The sequence below is a fragment of the Malaclemys terrapin genome, chromosome 11 (genome assembly GCF_027887155.1).
Source record: "Malaclemys terrapin pileata isolate rMalTer1 chromosome 11, rMalTer1.hap1, whole genome shotgun sequence".
Lineage (NCBI taxonomy): Eukaryota > Metazoa > Chordata > Testudines > Emydidae > Malaclemys > Malaclemys terrapin.
Genome location: NC_071515.1, coordinates 17675276 through 17691106, shown reverse-complemented (window position 1 = coordinate 17691106; position 15831 = coordinate 17675276). Strand labels below are relative to the sequence as shown.

Sequence of the window (15831 nt, the reverse complement as noted above, 5' to 3'; positions counted from 1 at the left end):
CTCATCCTCCCAGGACTGTGGATAACAGGAGTAAAAACTTATTTTTGTCAGAAGACTAAAGAGATGATTCTGCACACATGTAGCAGATCACAAAGAGAGCAGATAGAATCGGATGTCCGTTTTACAATCACTATTCAAAGCCGAATCACATCTTAGAATTGGATCAGAAAGCTCAGCTGAACAAACACACCCTGCCTCTAGAAACCAAAAGAAAATGGCTTCTGCCATCGCCTCGTTACATGGGGCATGCTTAGCCAACCAACACCGCAGGAGAGCTATCGTGTGATACACCCTCTGTGATCTTCCCAAACAGCAGCATTCAAACTGCTAGTGCACTGATGACCAGTAGTCTCACCGTGTTTCTAAATATTCACCTCAGAGGGGCTCCGCCAGGGGGCCAGGATAAATCCAGAAAGATCTAATCGCACACCAAGGCAAAATTACTCCAGTATCCATCCGAGAATGTGACAAATTGAGCTTTCACCTGCAAGCCACTTCAGAATCCCATCTGGTAGTCCTTCGCCTGGAAAAGCCCCCAGAAGTCAATGGCTTTATCCAGAGTAGGTGTAGCTAACACCTTCCAAATTCTAGTCTAGACAGGGACAGTGGAGTTTTTGCATGAGTACAAGAATGCAGGGCTGAGCCCTAAAGGTCCCAAACCCACTTCCGCTGAACTCAATGAAAGTTTTTCTCTTGGTTTCAAGGGGCTCTGAAAGGGCAGCTATACACCCATGAGAAACCGTGGTTTATAAAGCACCATTACAAATGCAATTTTTTAATGCAACACACACTCTCATAGGGAGCATTATAGAGACTCAGAAGAAGGGGAGGAGGAAAAATCCCTGGAATCTTGGAGAGACAGAGAAATGAGATCAACTGAGGTGAAGCTAAATAGAACATAAATTGATGTGTACAGCACTTAGGTAAGATTGAGGGGCTGCTGGCTGCAATTAATGAAATCGCAATAACCTGGGGCTGAAGGTCTTTAAAAGGACATTCTGATATAATATTATCAGTCGAACAGCTTATTGAAATTTGGCCTGTAGTGTTTTTAATTCAGTAGATAGGTGCTACTGAATTTCTAGGGTGTTACAACGACTTACAAAGCACCTGCTGAATTCAAAGGATGGGCACCTCTAGCTGTCCACTGGCGATTGTTTTGATGAAAGTCAGACCAAGTCAGTACTGTAGCTGGATTTTTTTTTAAGTGACTAAATAGTTTTGTGAACAATAATATTTGCTGGTTTGCCGGGAAATTAAGGGTAAACATATTTCATTCTGCAAGACAAAAAACAGCATTTTCCCAACCCTGGGTGGGCTCCACACTAGCTCTAGCTAGGAGGAAGAGCTGCAGGACCTCGTTTCTGCTCTGCCAGATCCCCCCGACCAGTGCAAATGTGATCACAACATAGCCATGGGTAAAATGCCTCCTGGAAAGCCACCAGCCTTCCACCTGCTGCTCCTGCGTGGCCTCTACAGGAGCAGCTCATGCATACAGAGTTGCAGGCTCGCTGGCCCAACCCTTGCTTTCTGCTCTCAGCGGGGAGAGCACATGCAGCCAAGTCTATGGAGCCCCAGCAGCAGCGTGTATCTTTCTGGCAAGTGTGGGGACAATGAATGGGAATCGCCTGGCAAAGCAGGAAAGAGAATGGCGGGAGGGGGAAAAAAAAAATGCAAGGATGGAAAATAGAAAGCTACAACCATAAAGATACTGAGCACATTTCGCATCAGGGTGGAACGCACATATTCATTAGGACTGGCAGTTAGAGCTGCGTATGTTTCCTTTTATTAATCTAATTACAAATTAATTGTAAAAAAGAAAAAGCTGCAGAGAGGAAAGAGACCCCCAAAGGAGAAAGAGACTAGTAACTATGCCAGAGCACAGTGCAAGGAGACCAGGGAAAAGGCAGCTCATCTCACCAGTCCATTTCAAAACTGGGGGCATGACAAAAAAGGGCTAGGAGCCCCAGGCATAATCTGATCCCCCTTAGGTCTGTGGGAGAAGCTCCTTCCTTTCCCCTTGACCCCACAGTATTGAACAAACAGCTGGGTGCTTCACTACAGGGGGTGGGTATCTACACTGTCCTCTGGAGAATTAGCTACTAGCCACTGCCAGATTCAGGACACTAGACTTGATGGACACATGCTTTGATCCAGGCTGGCAAATCCTATATTCGTAATCTGATCAATTCAGGGATTTTGCCTGTATCCAAACGAAGTAACTAAATAGTGGATCTATCTGTGACACAACCCATTAATGGAAAAGGACCTTGTGACCGTGTAAACTTTTCCCATATCTGCCCATTAAAAGCCAAACCACGAAGCATGACATTTACTAGCTTGGAACCTGACCTGGCAAAGCACTTAAGCAGGTGTTTAACTTTATGCACATGGAGCAGATTCACCTGAGTTAAATTATGCATGTGCTTAACTGTTTGTAGGCTCAGGGCCTCAGGCCTCTGATCCCATGTGATCATCTAGCATGTGAACCATGTGAACCCTACACCTGTACACAGTTCCACATATTCACCACCAGTGTGGGCACCTGTGCCAGGGAATCACAGTGCAGGATCCGGCTCCTGGCTTGTAAGAAGAGAGTCTAGGGGCACATTAATTAGAGACCAAGGAGAGGCTGACTTTTTGGGGCCTAAGGAATGTGTAGCTCATCTCACTTTCTCTCCAGAAAATATGCATCTTCGGGGCCAAAAATTTGTACACACAACAAAGCATATAAAATATATGCAGTCTTAAAAATCTCCACTCCCTTCTGACCCTTTTAATCAACAGCCTACATATTAGCTTCCTATCTTGAAAACCCAGTATGAGAAATGGATGCCCTGCCCCACAGTAAGAGGGAGAAACCAGGGTGGGGGAAACCTCTTGCATGCACAGACCAAGCTAAGGCATCAGTTCCCACCAAAGGAAAACTGTTTTTTTAAACTACCCTTCTCACCCCAGCACATCAACAATCTGACCCCCTCCCTTTCCCCTCCACCCCATGGCTATGTCTGACACTGCTGCCCTGGCTTATATCGATGGTTGGAAAGTGCTAGTCAGCCCCCAAGATAAACCTGTCAAAAGCTAGGCACAGAGATTCTCATTCTTCTCTACCTGCTTGTGAGTGTCAGCTGTTTGTCTGGGAGCTGTCCCTGAAAAGCTTTTAAAAGGGGGAGGTGGGGGGGGGGGGTAGAATGTGGAGTGCAATTCAAACAAAAAGAAACTCCAGACAAAGAAAGGGGGGGGAACCCCCCCCATCAAACCTCCCAACAAACTTCTTTATCAGAGGTTCATTGTCAATCAATTAGCCAAGGCAGCAGGGGTCTGTAGGGTGGGCGGTAGCATGGCAGACAATGGACTGCCCTGTTGTATTACTGTTTAATCACTTTTACTAAATAAATAAAGCAGCCCCGAGGTGCTGTCATGTCAAGGGAATTTATAACAAAAAAACTTCATTTTTCATTGGTCATTACTTTTTTCCCTGCAGGACAAGAGAGGGTTATTACTGTAGCCTTAAGTTCCATCTTTGTGTTGCTCGCCTTTGATTCCCACTCGGACCCTGCCACTTTCCGGCACTAATTTGGCAGGCTGAACAAAGAAGGGATTTGTACCTCCTGTAAGGTCTCAATTAGGAAAGGCTTCTGCTGTATTATGTGCCATTCAGACACGACACAATGACGGTAATTACAGGAATTTGCACTAAATGGCTGAAGAATTCACAGCAAAACTTCGCCCCCCCCCCTTCTTTCCAAGCTTCCCCCTCCCAGCAGCCGGGGTGGGAGCGGGGGGTTGGGAGGGAAAGCTCTTAATGCCTGCAAGATTTAATTACCGACAGCAGTCCTGTTAGGTTAAACAGCAGCCTATGAAGTAAAACAGCAGAAACCGTCTATATAGCAATGAAGATGCATACACTCATTATTCCCCAAAGTCTCCTCGGCACGAACTTTTCCTCCCTGAAGCAAACAGGATGGAATTTTCCCAGTTATTATTCATTATTATTATTTATTTGTATTGTGGTAGCAGCTAGAGGCCCCAAATCCACTCTCCAGGACCCCGGGGGACAGGCACAGCCCACAATGAAAAAAGACAGCACTAGGGACATAAACCCTTCTCTAAAACTGGATGTGATGTATTGGTATATTGAAATTCAAGTTAAAATTATGCCCAGTCGCCTGATTCTCAGTCTCAGAGATGCTGAGTGCCCATAAATCCTACTGTGGAAGCTATGCTTGTTCATCACTTCTGAAAAATCTGGCCATGGGAGCACAGGAAATGTCTAACAAGTAAGCGTCAAGGCTAGTCTTCACATACAGTTGTACCGGTGCAGCTGTAGTGTTTTAGTGAAGACACTACCTACGCCAACAGGAGAGCTTGTCCTGTCAGTGTAGTTAATCCACCTCCATGAGAGGCAGTAGCAAGATCGACCGGAGAAGCTCTCCTTTCACCATAGCACTGTCTACACGGAGGGGAGGGGAGGTTGGTATAACTGTGTCATTCAGGGATGTGGGTTTTTCACACCCCTGAGCAATGTAGTTACACCGAGACAGGACTGTAGTGCAGACCTGGCCTCGGAGTATCATGAAAGCTACACGCGGTTTTTTAAAAATAAGACCATAAATTAAAAACAGCACTCACGCCCCAACAAGGTCAGAGTGCTTTATTTCTGTGGGGAACATCTGAATGACTCAAGATGCAATGTAGCATGTTTCAGAGAGGAAATCCATCCTTTCCCACACAAAAGGCTGTTCCCACAGGATAAAATCCAGAATACCCAAAATACTTCTCAAATTAAAGACGACAGGTTATTTGTTGCTCTCCCATGGCCTGATCCCGCTCCTGCTGAGGTCGCTGGCAACACACTCATCAGCTTTCTTGGAAGCAGGGCAGCACTGAAATGGTGGCGCTAAAGGAGAGAACGTTTCTTTACTGAATTTTGTTTTAAGTGAAGAGAATTAAGAAGAAAGGAAGAAAATGAAGAAGAAAACCCTGAAAATATCTTAAAATGAGACTACTGACTTTGCTTCCCCTGGAGTTTAATAAACCCTGACTGCTGGGTAACAGATTTGAGAGACAAGATAGGTAAGGTCATATCTTTTAATGACCAGCTTCTGCTGCTGAGAGAAACAAGCTTTCCAGCTGACACAGAGATCTTCTCCAGCTCCATGTTACCTCGAAAGCTTGCCTCTCCCACCAACAGAAGTTGGTCCAAGAAAAGATATTACCTCACCCACCTTGTCTCTCTAATATCCTGGGACCCACACAGCTATAACAGCACTGCATACAGGTAACAGATTACACAGATCTCTCTCAGGTCCTTGTATGGCTCCCTATCAATGTAGTATCTGAGGCCCAGAACCTCAAAGGCTATTTAGGTTCCTAACTTCCACTGATTTCAACAGAAGATGGGAGCCTAAATACCTCTGAGGATCTGGGCCTGAGTGCCTCACTATCCATAATGTATTTATCCTCACAACACACATGAGATAGGGAAGGGCTATTATCACCATTTTATAGATGGGGAACGGAGGCAAAGGGAGACATAGGGCCAGATGTAGGTAATGGGATTTTCAAAAGCGCCAATTAAATTGTACCCTGGCCCTGAACTAGTCAGTTCTCAAATGAATTAAGGTTGCGATTAATCAAACAAAACAAACATGGATGCTTGAGGCTGTGACATTAAATCCACTTCCAGGGAAGGAAAAAAGCAGATAAGCACACATCTGGATCTCAGGCCTAGAACACACACAGACAGGTGACAGTATCTGAAGGAAAGGCACGATAATCCAAGCATACAGGGAGTCTCCTCCTGAAGCCCAGGAGCTGAATTTGAGCTTTTAAGGAAATGAAAGACTCAGCGAAGATACAGCAATGAAAAAATTACACAGTCTGCAAGTTCGATAGCTGTATGGAACATAGAACTCAGATCCCCTTGGTCCTAACACAGGCCCCTACCACTTGAGCTACCAGAGGAGCTCTAGTAGACATTAATAGAAAGGGCCCATGACAAAGTACCCTTAAGCAGTTCTAATTGTACACATACATACTGATCTGATTGTTACAATACCCTGGCCCTTTTGTAGTGCCCAGCACCCTAGGGTCTTAATATTGTTTTACAAACATCAATTAATTGATCCCCATAATCCACCTGTGTCTGGTAGGATTTCTTATCCCCATTTTACAGATGGGGGAACATGCACAGAGAGACTAACAGGCCTAAATTTTCAGAAGTGACTAGTGATTTAGGGTGCCTCCATTGTTAGATGCCCGACTTGAGACATTTTAAAGGGGCCTGTTGACTGGGGGGGGGGGGGGGGGCAGTTCAGCACTTTCTGCAAATCAGACTCCTTTAAGTTATATTAAAGTAAGCACCCAAAACCTAATGCACCCCAAATCAGAATCACTTTTGAAAATGTAGGTCTCTGCTAGTCACGCCAGGATGCGCTATGAGTCAGTGGCAGAGTCAGAACGAGAATGCAGAATTTCTGACTCCCAATCTTGTGCTCTAACCACTGGACAAGACTTCCTCCCTATGAATCACCTAAACCTCCAATGAAATGCAACAACCACTTCACAGTAACACAGCACAAGCTGGAACAGGAAGCGAATAATACTTGTGTATTCAGCTGAGGCTAAAGGGTAAATCTTAGCTAGGCAGAATATGATTACTCAAAGTGGAATTGGTCCTGGACAATGGCTTGACACCCTACTCTTACAAAAATGCTGTAGGACGTTTACACCTAGAAGTTTACACCTTTCACCTCACATGTTGGGGGGGACTCCACATTGACTCAGAGGGAAAAGCACTACCTACCATCACTGCTTCCTGCAGCCCCTCAGCGTGCTTTTGAGATCCCCCATCCAATACCTACCCAAACCTGCTTAGGATCAGAGATTGCATGACACCACATCACAAAGTGTTGTGCCTTCAGGCCTTATTGCCATTAAAATAATGCCTTTGTTGTCATTAAGGAAGCACCTTAGCTCCAGAATTTAGCTTCAGCATTATTTCTATTACATTAGCACCATCAGGAACCAGACCCCATTGGGCTAGGCCGTGCACATGCGCACAGTAAAAAGAGCCAAAGAGACAACAATCTACCCACATGCTGAAGGGGTTTACAAAACCTGATATGATGGGAGATGTTCTTACAGTTTCTAATATGCCTCCGAAGAAGTGGGCTGTAGTCCACGAAAGCTTATGCTCAAATAAATGTGTTAGTCTCTAAGGTGCCACAAGTACTCCTGTTCTTCTTACAGTTTCTGTGTCACTGTAAGCCGCGGTGACTCAGAGAGAAGAGCGCCACCTATAGCACCACTCCTTACAACCCCTTCTGTTTCACTTGAACATGCCCCACTGTGCGGCTAACCAGGCCAAAACCAGCTTAGTTTGCCAGATCTGAGGCCTTCACAGCCTGTGGCGTTACAGGGATGGAAAATGAGTGCCCATTTCTTGGACAAATGTGCATGAATCCTTACAAGGACTTACAAGCAGTCGGTCTTTTATCCAATATAGAGTATGTGAGAGCAAAGCCACTGCAATGGAGTCGCTTACCTGCACACTTGAAGCTCTGGGCCGTGAGTCCTCTTTCCAAAGACAACGTGGTCAGAATGCTCAGAAAGCTGGTGGTCACAGACTGGCGCTTGCTCTGCCTGAAGTCTCTCCCCAGAGGCTGATCTCTGGCTTTGTTTCTGAGAGTAACCTGCAGGTTTGGACCTAAACTTCTGGCTGCGTTGGCAGCAGATTTCAGGGCCTCCATCCACTCCTGTGCCCTCTGACGGGTCTCTGCACGCAGCCGGAGGACATCTTGAGGGAAAATGACCTGAAAGCATGAGTCACAGTCATCCAGAATATCTGTCTGGACAGTCAGGCACACGTCAATGTTATAGCTCAGGAGAGGGTCTTCATCGAGACTCCCGGGCTGAAATGCCATGAGACAAGATCTGCTTAGTACAAAAGTAAACGCTTTCCAGTTATTCTGGACCGTCAACCTATAAAGAGTCCCTGACCTGAGAATGTTTTGGTACTCCTTTGTATTTTGGCTCAAAGCTGTACACTGGAAAAGCTCAGCAGGCTTCTTTTGTAAGCCATGAATCTGGGGAAGGTCTCTGTTGTTGTCCAGCTTCTGTGAGTCCTCTAGGTTTTCCTGCTGCCTCCTGAACGTTGGCGCAGAGGAATGCCCCACCTCCCAAAGTTTCTTCCCCCAGTCCAAAGTCTCCCACGGCGACTCTGCCTTCAGCTGTAGCTGGGAGTTGTCCGACAGAACGGCATCCACCATCTTTGTTTCAGTGCTGTCTGTGACCGTGACACTTTGGAAATGTGAAAGCGGATACACGGTAGGAAAATTCTGGTTGCCGCTACTGTCGAGGTAATACAGGTACAGTTTGTGTGGAGAGAGCTCTGCATAACAGGGCTGCCAGTAGCTGTCATGGTCCTTTCTAATTTCTAGGTATCCCTTCTTCAGAATATTTGGGAATGTCAGTTTGTGTTCTGGAAGAAACCAAACAAGACAATTACTCAATTCTTTTCCAACGATTCACTCTATAGTCATTCTGGCTCACAGCAATTGCCCAGTATTCGTGGGCACACCAAATGAAGTATTATTATATTTCTGAGGGGAACTGGTATGACTTGGACAGTCTTGGCCCAAATAAATATTTGCAACGGGGACATATGATGCCGGAGAAGCAGAGCTTGACACACCCATGCAGCCAACTGCAGAATGGCATTGAGATGAAATGATAAACATAGTAATACCCAGCTTTCACACAGCTTTTTTCAGTTGTGGATCTCAAAGCACTTTACCAAGGGGCTTGAGTACCATTCCCCCCATTTTACAGATAAGAACTGGAGGCACAGAAAAGGCGAGGTGACTTGCCCAATGTCACCCAGCAGGTCAGTGGGAGAGCTGGGAATAAAGCCCACGTCTCCTGAGCCCCAATCCAGTGCTCTATCCACTAGGCCACACTGCCTCCCATGGTCCAGCAGAAATGGAAACCCTAAAACGCTAAATCACAATAAAAAAAAGTGGCCGGGCTCAGCTGAATAATATTTTCTAGAGGTTCTTTCTAAAGTGGCTCTATGTATGGACATGCCATACATCCTACCATCTAGATCCTCCCACGCAGTTTAAGTATTGAGAAGCACACTACTCTCTCTATGCCTCTTCCCCAGTGAACTGTGGGAGAAAACTTGTCTGTCCTTTGGGGTGCAGCAGGGGGAATTGTGGGAAGGCACTGGAGAGTTATGAGCACTCAAGTGGCTTAGCCTATATCCTCACTGCAAAGTGGGTGGGGTGGGTTACCAGCCCGACTGTAAGCAGAACCCAGACTCTATCCTATAGCCCCACCTGGGCCAGCTAACTTGGGTTGAAAGCACCAGACAGCTCAGGTCAGAGGGTTGTGTGTGTGGATACGAGGAATATTAAGGGGAACACCTGAGTAAGAGCGTGAATTAATGCTGCAGGGAAGACATACCCAAGGGTTTCAACTAAGTGGTCAAATTAAGGTCAGACTTAGGTTCTGTCTAGATTAGAAATGCTGGGCTGCGGTAGTGCAGATGCTTTCTACAGCAACAGAAGAATACCTTCTGTCGCCGTAGCAACTCCACCTCTGAGAGGCAATAGCTAGGTTGAGGGAAGAATTCCTAGCGGTGTCTACACTGGGGATTAGGTTGGCCTAAACTACGTCTCACACACAGGGCATGGCATTTTTCATTTCGCTTTGCTACGTAGTTAGGTTGACTGAACTTTGTAGCATAGACCAGGATGTAGCTAACACCTGACCTTTTCCTTAGTGTAGTCACAGAAACCTGGGCAAAACTCAACCAGCAACAACAACAAAATCGAGCTCAGGGTGCTTCCCGACCTTTACACCGGGAAAAAGGTCGAGTTTAGGTTGGGCTTAGCTTGCACGTCCTAAATCGACCGCTCTCCTGACAAACACTAAGGACAAAACTGTGCTTAACATCATGTTAGTTAACATGTATTTAACATGATAAGTTTTCCCAGTGTAGACATAGACTTTCTGTGCAGATGTTTTCAACAATTCACTGACTTAAGCATGATCAGGTCTGATATGGATGTAAACACACAAATTTAACTACTCCCTGCAAATGGACAACCTACTAGAGAGTATTTCGGCTAAAAGGGAAAACCATAGATCTAAATCATAAAATTGCAGAGAAAAATTAAACTCATACCCCAAATGCAAAGGGAAAAAAAAAATAAGAAACCAATTTTGTTTGCCTTACATCTCTGGCCCTGACATTCATTAGTATTTCTGTGCTAACTCAAAAGCCATTAATTTTTTTGAAACCCACACTAATCCCTTTGTAGTGCAGATAATGGGTACACATTCTACAGTCATCTTCCTTCTCGGTTAATCCAATAAAAGAGATGGTGCTGCTGCAGACCCAACAGCTATCTCACTCGCTCTCTCGGCTTCCAAAGTACAGACGACAGTTCAAGCTTCTTCCATAATAAGACAAACTCAGAACCACTCCCTACTCCCAGGCCTCGTTCAGCTACCCAGAAATGTGCTTGTCTTTTGCTGAGCGACAGAAAGGCCATCTCTCTCTCTCTCTTTCACTAGGCATTCCCACTCCCCTTCCCTCAAGCTTCCGGGAATTGGCTTCACCCGCTTCCACTTTAACTGGGACAAAAACATCAACCAGATTGATTAAAATTCAAATTCATACTGTTCGGGTCAGGGCAATGGATGCTGGATAGATGGGCTGTATTAGAAGGTGCCCCTCCCTTCATCCTCCTCTGCTCCTTCATCTCCTTGATGCACAATAAGCCAGATAATACCCATCCACTGAGTGCTACCATCTTTCTGTCCACCACATAAATAGAAACAGCATTTCTTTTCTCCCTCCTCCCACCCAAAACCAGGGAAATTAAATTGAGGCACAGTAAAAAGGGAGATAATCACAGTAAATAACCCACATCTGGGCTTATGCTTTTTTGAACTGTAATTTCTTGAAAAATAAGGGGAAAACAAACAGATAGCAGCTGGGAGCAGCCGAGAATTCTCTCTGCAGATTACCTCCTCTCTCTGGATAGTTTGTTTGTATTACATCTCATTAAAATTTCTTGCACCGAGTGTCCACCTGACATGGTGGCTCACCATCCTCAAATCATCTCTGATTTCCACAAGCATTGGAAGAGGGGAGATCAGAAGTGGTTTAAGCAAAGCTGGGATATTTTTTCCCATTGCTAAACAGCTTGTATTTGTGTTTCTGTTTGGAGGCAGGCAGCCTGTCCCTTCACATGCCAAGCGAATGCTACTATTAAAAAACAAGCAAATGTGTTTTCTCACATCCCTGTTATTTGAATACATTTTAGATTAGGCAGTGTTGTCCGAAGACAGCTCCTGGATTCTGTTCCCAGATTGGCTACTGACTCTCTGTGTGACCTTGGACAACTCATTTAACCTCTTCGTGCTTCAGTCTACTTATCTGTAAAAAGCGAATAAAGCCTACTCGATTGGTGTGCCATGAAGCTTAATTCATTAATGTTTGCAAGGAAAATCCTTGGCCAAAAGGCTATGCTTTAAGACCCCGATCCTACACAACTGAACTCAGTGGAAGCTTTGACAATGATTTCCATGGCTGCAAGATCAGGTGTTCACAGCACAAAGGATTATTATTAATTTAGAAACAGGACTGACACATAATGAACACACATAATTAAACTGGATTACTCATCGCCAGTCTCTTACGAGGCTCAATCCCTACAAGGAGCTGAGCATTGTGGCCCCAATCTAGCAAATCACTCTACACATGTGCTTCATTTTAAGTTAACAGTGAAGGTAATTAACCATTGGAACAATTTACCAAGGATCGTGGTGGATTCTCCATTGATGACAATGTTTAAATCAAGACTGGATGTTTCCCTGAATGATCTGCTCGAGGAGTTATTGTGGGGAAGTTCTATGGCCTGTGTTATGTAGGAGATGATCACAGTGGTTCTTTCTGCCCTTGGAATCGATGAATCTATAAGCATATGAGCAGCCCCATCAAATTCAGTAGGACAAATTGCAGTGTTTTGCTTGACAACCTGGCAGGATTGTGCTCACTTCCTTCCCAAGTCACATCCTTGTCTCTTCTTCTCAATTAACTTCCAACAGTCATTTTAGATGGATGAAGGCATTTCCCAGGTAATTAGCATATTTGATTTGCCTCTGTCCTGCAAACAATGCATTTTATATCTGGCAATTAATTCCCAATATTTAGGTGTATAAGAACCCAAACTGGTTTATTTAGCCTTATGTCACATGCTTCCAAGTAACTTTAAACTAAGGTCTTGTGTGTCTGGGCAGCAGTTGGCATAGAATAATGCTGACATTAATATAAGAAGAACCGTTTTCACTGAGCTTTCATGATTTTTCAGTCTTTAGCTTCAAGGAAGGCAAAACCGACTTTGAGGATGATGAATTAGGCTACCTCTAATTCTAGGTGTGTCCATTCCTGGGGGAGTTGGTTTAATGGGATGATTTAGTTGGTGTTGGTCCTGCTTTGAGCAGGGGGTTGAACTAGATGACCTCCTGAGGTCTCTTCCTACCCTAATATTCTATGATTCTAATATCGAAGGACCAGGTTTCTTAAACCACTTCTACAAACCAGGTCTGTGCTCGTTTCCAATAAAATGTCCACATGGCAGCTATTCTAGAATATGATTCAATACAAAGATGCAGAGTGAAATGAACCGCCTAGCCAAATCATAAGAGATTTAAAAACAATTATTTTCTCCTTGTTTTTCTAAATGCAGCGATAGGGAATTTTTCTGAATCCGGGGTCTGACTTTGCTCTCGGTTACACTGGTATAAACCAGGAGTAAATCCCCTGAAGGCAATAGGCCTTATTCTCCGTTGACCTACACCGTATCTAGTCACTTATGCCAGTGGACAGCTTCCAGGTCAGAACAATAGCATTTTGCACTGGTGGAAGTCCCTGTGTAATAGAGACTGGGGCCCAATGAAGTCTCAAGTGACAGAGTGATGTATGGGAGACCAGCATCAGGACCCCCATTCACAGGTAAGGAAGAGGCAGAAGGTGCACACGGTACAAAAATGGTTACCTATTAGTGGCTATTAGATACATGAAATGTACATCCCGCACTTCTAAAGGAAATGGGAATATCAAATGAAAAAGCATTAGCCAGCTTTTGTATAAACTCCCTGACTCAGCTTCAAAGGGAAGGAAGAAAGGGATGAAAGCGACTAGCAAAGCTATTTAAAACAGGTTCGGTTCACATCACGATAGTTAGCTTGGCATCGGCCACAGGGGAAAAGTCTTAGAAACTAAACTGGAAATGCTATGTAAAATCACAACTTTATGATAAGCCCCAGGAGATCAAAACTCCTTCTCAGTAACTCAGTGAAGTTCCATAACTCCGGAGCACAAAGCCCCATAGGGATAAACCATTTTCTCCACCATACTTGCAGCCAATAATTCAGTCTGAAGAGCCCCAGTCAGGCCCCACATCCCAAGCTCGTCAGTGCTATTCCATAACCCTTCTGCCCCGGCGGCTTCTTCTGTGTCTGTGCCTCTCTCACTCTCTCCTACTGGATTCTCCATCTCCATCCACCTTCCAGAGCCTCCCATGTACACAAGACAGCAGAGTAGGTCATGCTACCCATCGCTATAATGCAGCTACCTCGCCAATGTATCCCCACCCTCAGCATCACCGCTGAACTTGCCTTGCCTCACTTCTCCTACTCCAACAATGTCCAATCTGAGGGAGCAGTCAAGATCTGGTAAGACACATCACCCATGCAAGTGGACTCAGGGAGGTATTTAGAGAAATAGTGTGGTCTAGTGGATAGGGCACTGGACTGGCAGCCGATTTCCTGGCTCTGACACTGACCTTCCGTGCGATCTTGGGCAAGTCACTTCACCATGCTGTGCCTCAGTTTCCCCCTCATGCCTTTTGTCTGTGTTGTCTATTTAGAGTGTAACCTCATCATATCTCTTACTATGTGTGTGTGCAGCGCCTAGCCACAATGGGGCCTTGATCTCACTTGGGACCTCTAGGTGGTATTTAAAAATTAAATAATTAAATATCTCTGCCTTCCAATATTCATTCATATTATTCATATTAATTAATATTCATTCATATTAAAAGCTCTGCCTTCCAATATTTCAGACTCCCTCCACCATCCTCCCCAGTGCTTTTATAGCAGCCTCGACTCAATGCTGGGAATAAATTAGCCCCAGGTGAGAGCCACTCTGAAATTAACTTGATTTATCAGGGATCGTTTCTAACTCATACAAGGCTTTCCATGCCTTCCTCTTTCAGGAGCAAACATGATGTCTCTGCAGATTTCCCAGCTCGCAGGATCAGAACCTGAAACAGAACCCAGATCTTCCACATGGCAATGCAAAGCAATATTGCTCTGCCACCAGGATGGCCGCGACTGGATTATTTTGAGAGCTTTACTGCTGCAGAAACACAGAAATACAAAAAGGCACCACATACAAAAGTTTTTAGATCATGTAACCATTTTACACTGAAGATTGATACCTGAAGTGTTGCATCAAAGAATTAATGGAGTCTATGCAGGCAAACGGACTCAATCTGGTAGGCCATTTCTGTCACTAAACTCTAGGGCCATTGGCAACTATGTCAATTTACACTACTGAGGGTCTGGCCCTATTATCCTACTTCAGTTGCATATGCTATATGTGAGCCCATACTCCAAGTCATTAGTTTGTTCAGTTGACCCTCACCGCACTCATTCTTTGCACTGATTTCTCTTCCTTCTCCAGTTTTGTAGCACCAGCAATTTATCAATAATCTCTACAGCGCATTCCTTCCATCCAAGTCATGGACACATCGGGTAAAGTGCAGACAATAAGCAACCTTAGTCACCCAGCTCCTCCACCAGGAGGCGTCTCATACAGACGCACTTGCTATTGTCAGTCTCCAAGCCAATTCTTTATCCCAACAAAGAAACTCATGGCTACAAATTTAATTGTGATTATTTTGGGATCTCGGTCAGACAAGCCTGTAATGTCTCATCCTTCCCATCTACACAGAGGTGTAGCAGATCCAAGTTTGTGTCCTACAGTGCTAGACGCATGGTGCAAAATACTGTACCTGATGTCCCCTCGTGCCTGGTGCACCCACTACATACATGGCTTCTGTGTCACAAGCTCTGAGGCAAGCTCTTCAGGGACAGATTTTCAAAGACACAAAAGACAATTAGGCACCTAAAATCTGTCTGGCAGGTGCTCCAAGCACTAGGCCTTATGGGCTCTACTCCCTGATTGGTCACAATAAGCACTTCACCAATCATCTTCAACATCTCGCTCCTCTCAGGGTCCCCACACACCTGCACCTCACCACCTGCCTTTCAACTACCACAGAATCTTCCCCACCTGGCAGTGTTCCTATAGGATGCTCCAATAGTTAGAGCACTAGCCTTGGCCACCTAGGTTTGAATCCTGATCCGCCACAGCCTCCCTCTATGACCCCTGGGCAATTCACTTAACCTATCTCTGCCTCAGTTTCCCCTCTGTACAGTGGGGATAATAGAATCATAAAATATCAGGGTTGGAAGGCACCTCAGGAGGTTATCTAGTCCAACCCCCTGCTCAAAGCAGGACCAATCCCCAGACAGATTTTTACCCCAGTTCCCTAAATGGCCCCCTCAAGGATTGAACTCACAGGCCAATGCTCAAACCACTGAGCTATCCTTCCCGCCAATAATAGCACTGCCCTATCTCACAGGGGTGTTATGAGGATAAATACATTAAAAATTTGAAGTGCTTTGAGATCTGCTGCTGATGATTATAATAGGCATTATTATACCCTCTCTGAGAAGGAGGAA

At 45.0% G+C, this 15831-nt stretch overlaps 1 protein-coding gene across 1 annotated transcript in view; it reads right to left on the bottom strand.

Annotated features, from left to right (window-relative positions):
• PLEKHM3 (pleckstrin homology domain containing M3) overlaps window positions 1–15831 on the bottom strand; it is a 126705-nt gene that overhangs the window by 89577 nt on the left and 21297 nt on the right. The window contains exon 3 of the mRNA XM_054044613.1: window positions 7550–8485. Coding sequence (XP_053900588.1) covers window positions 7550–8485 — 936 coding nt within the window. The remainder of the gene's footprint in view (window positions 1–7549; window positions 8486–15831) is intronic.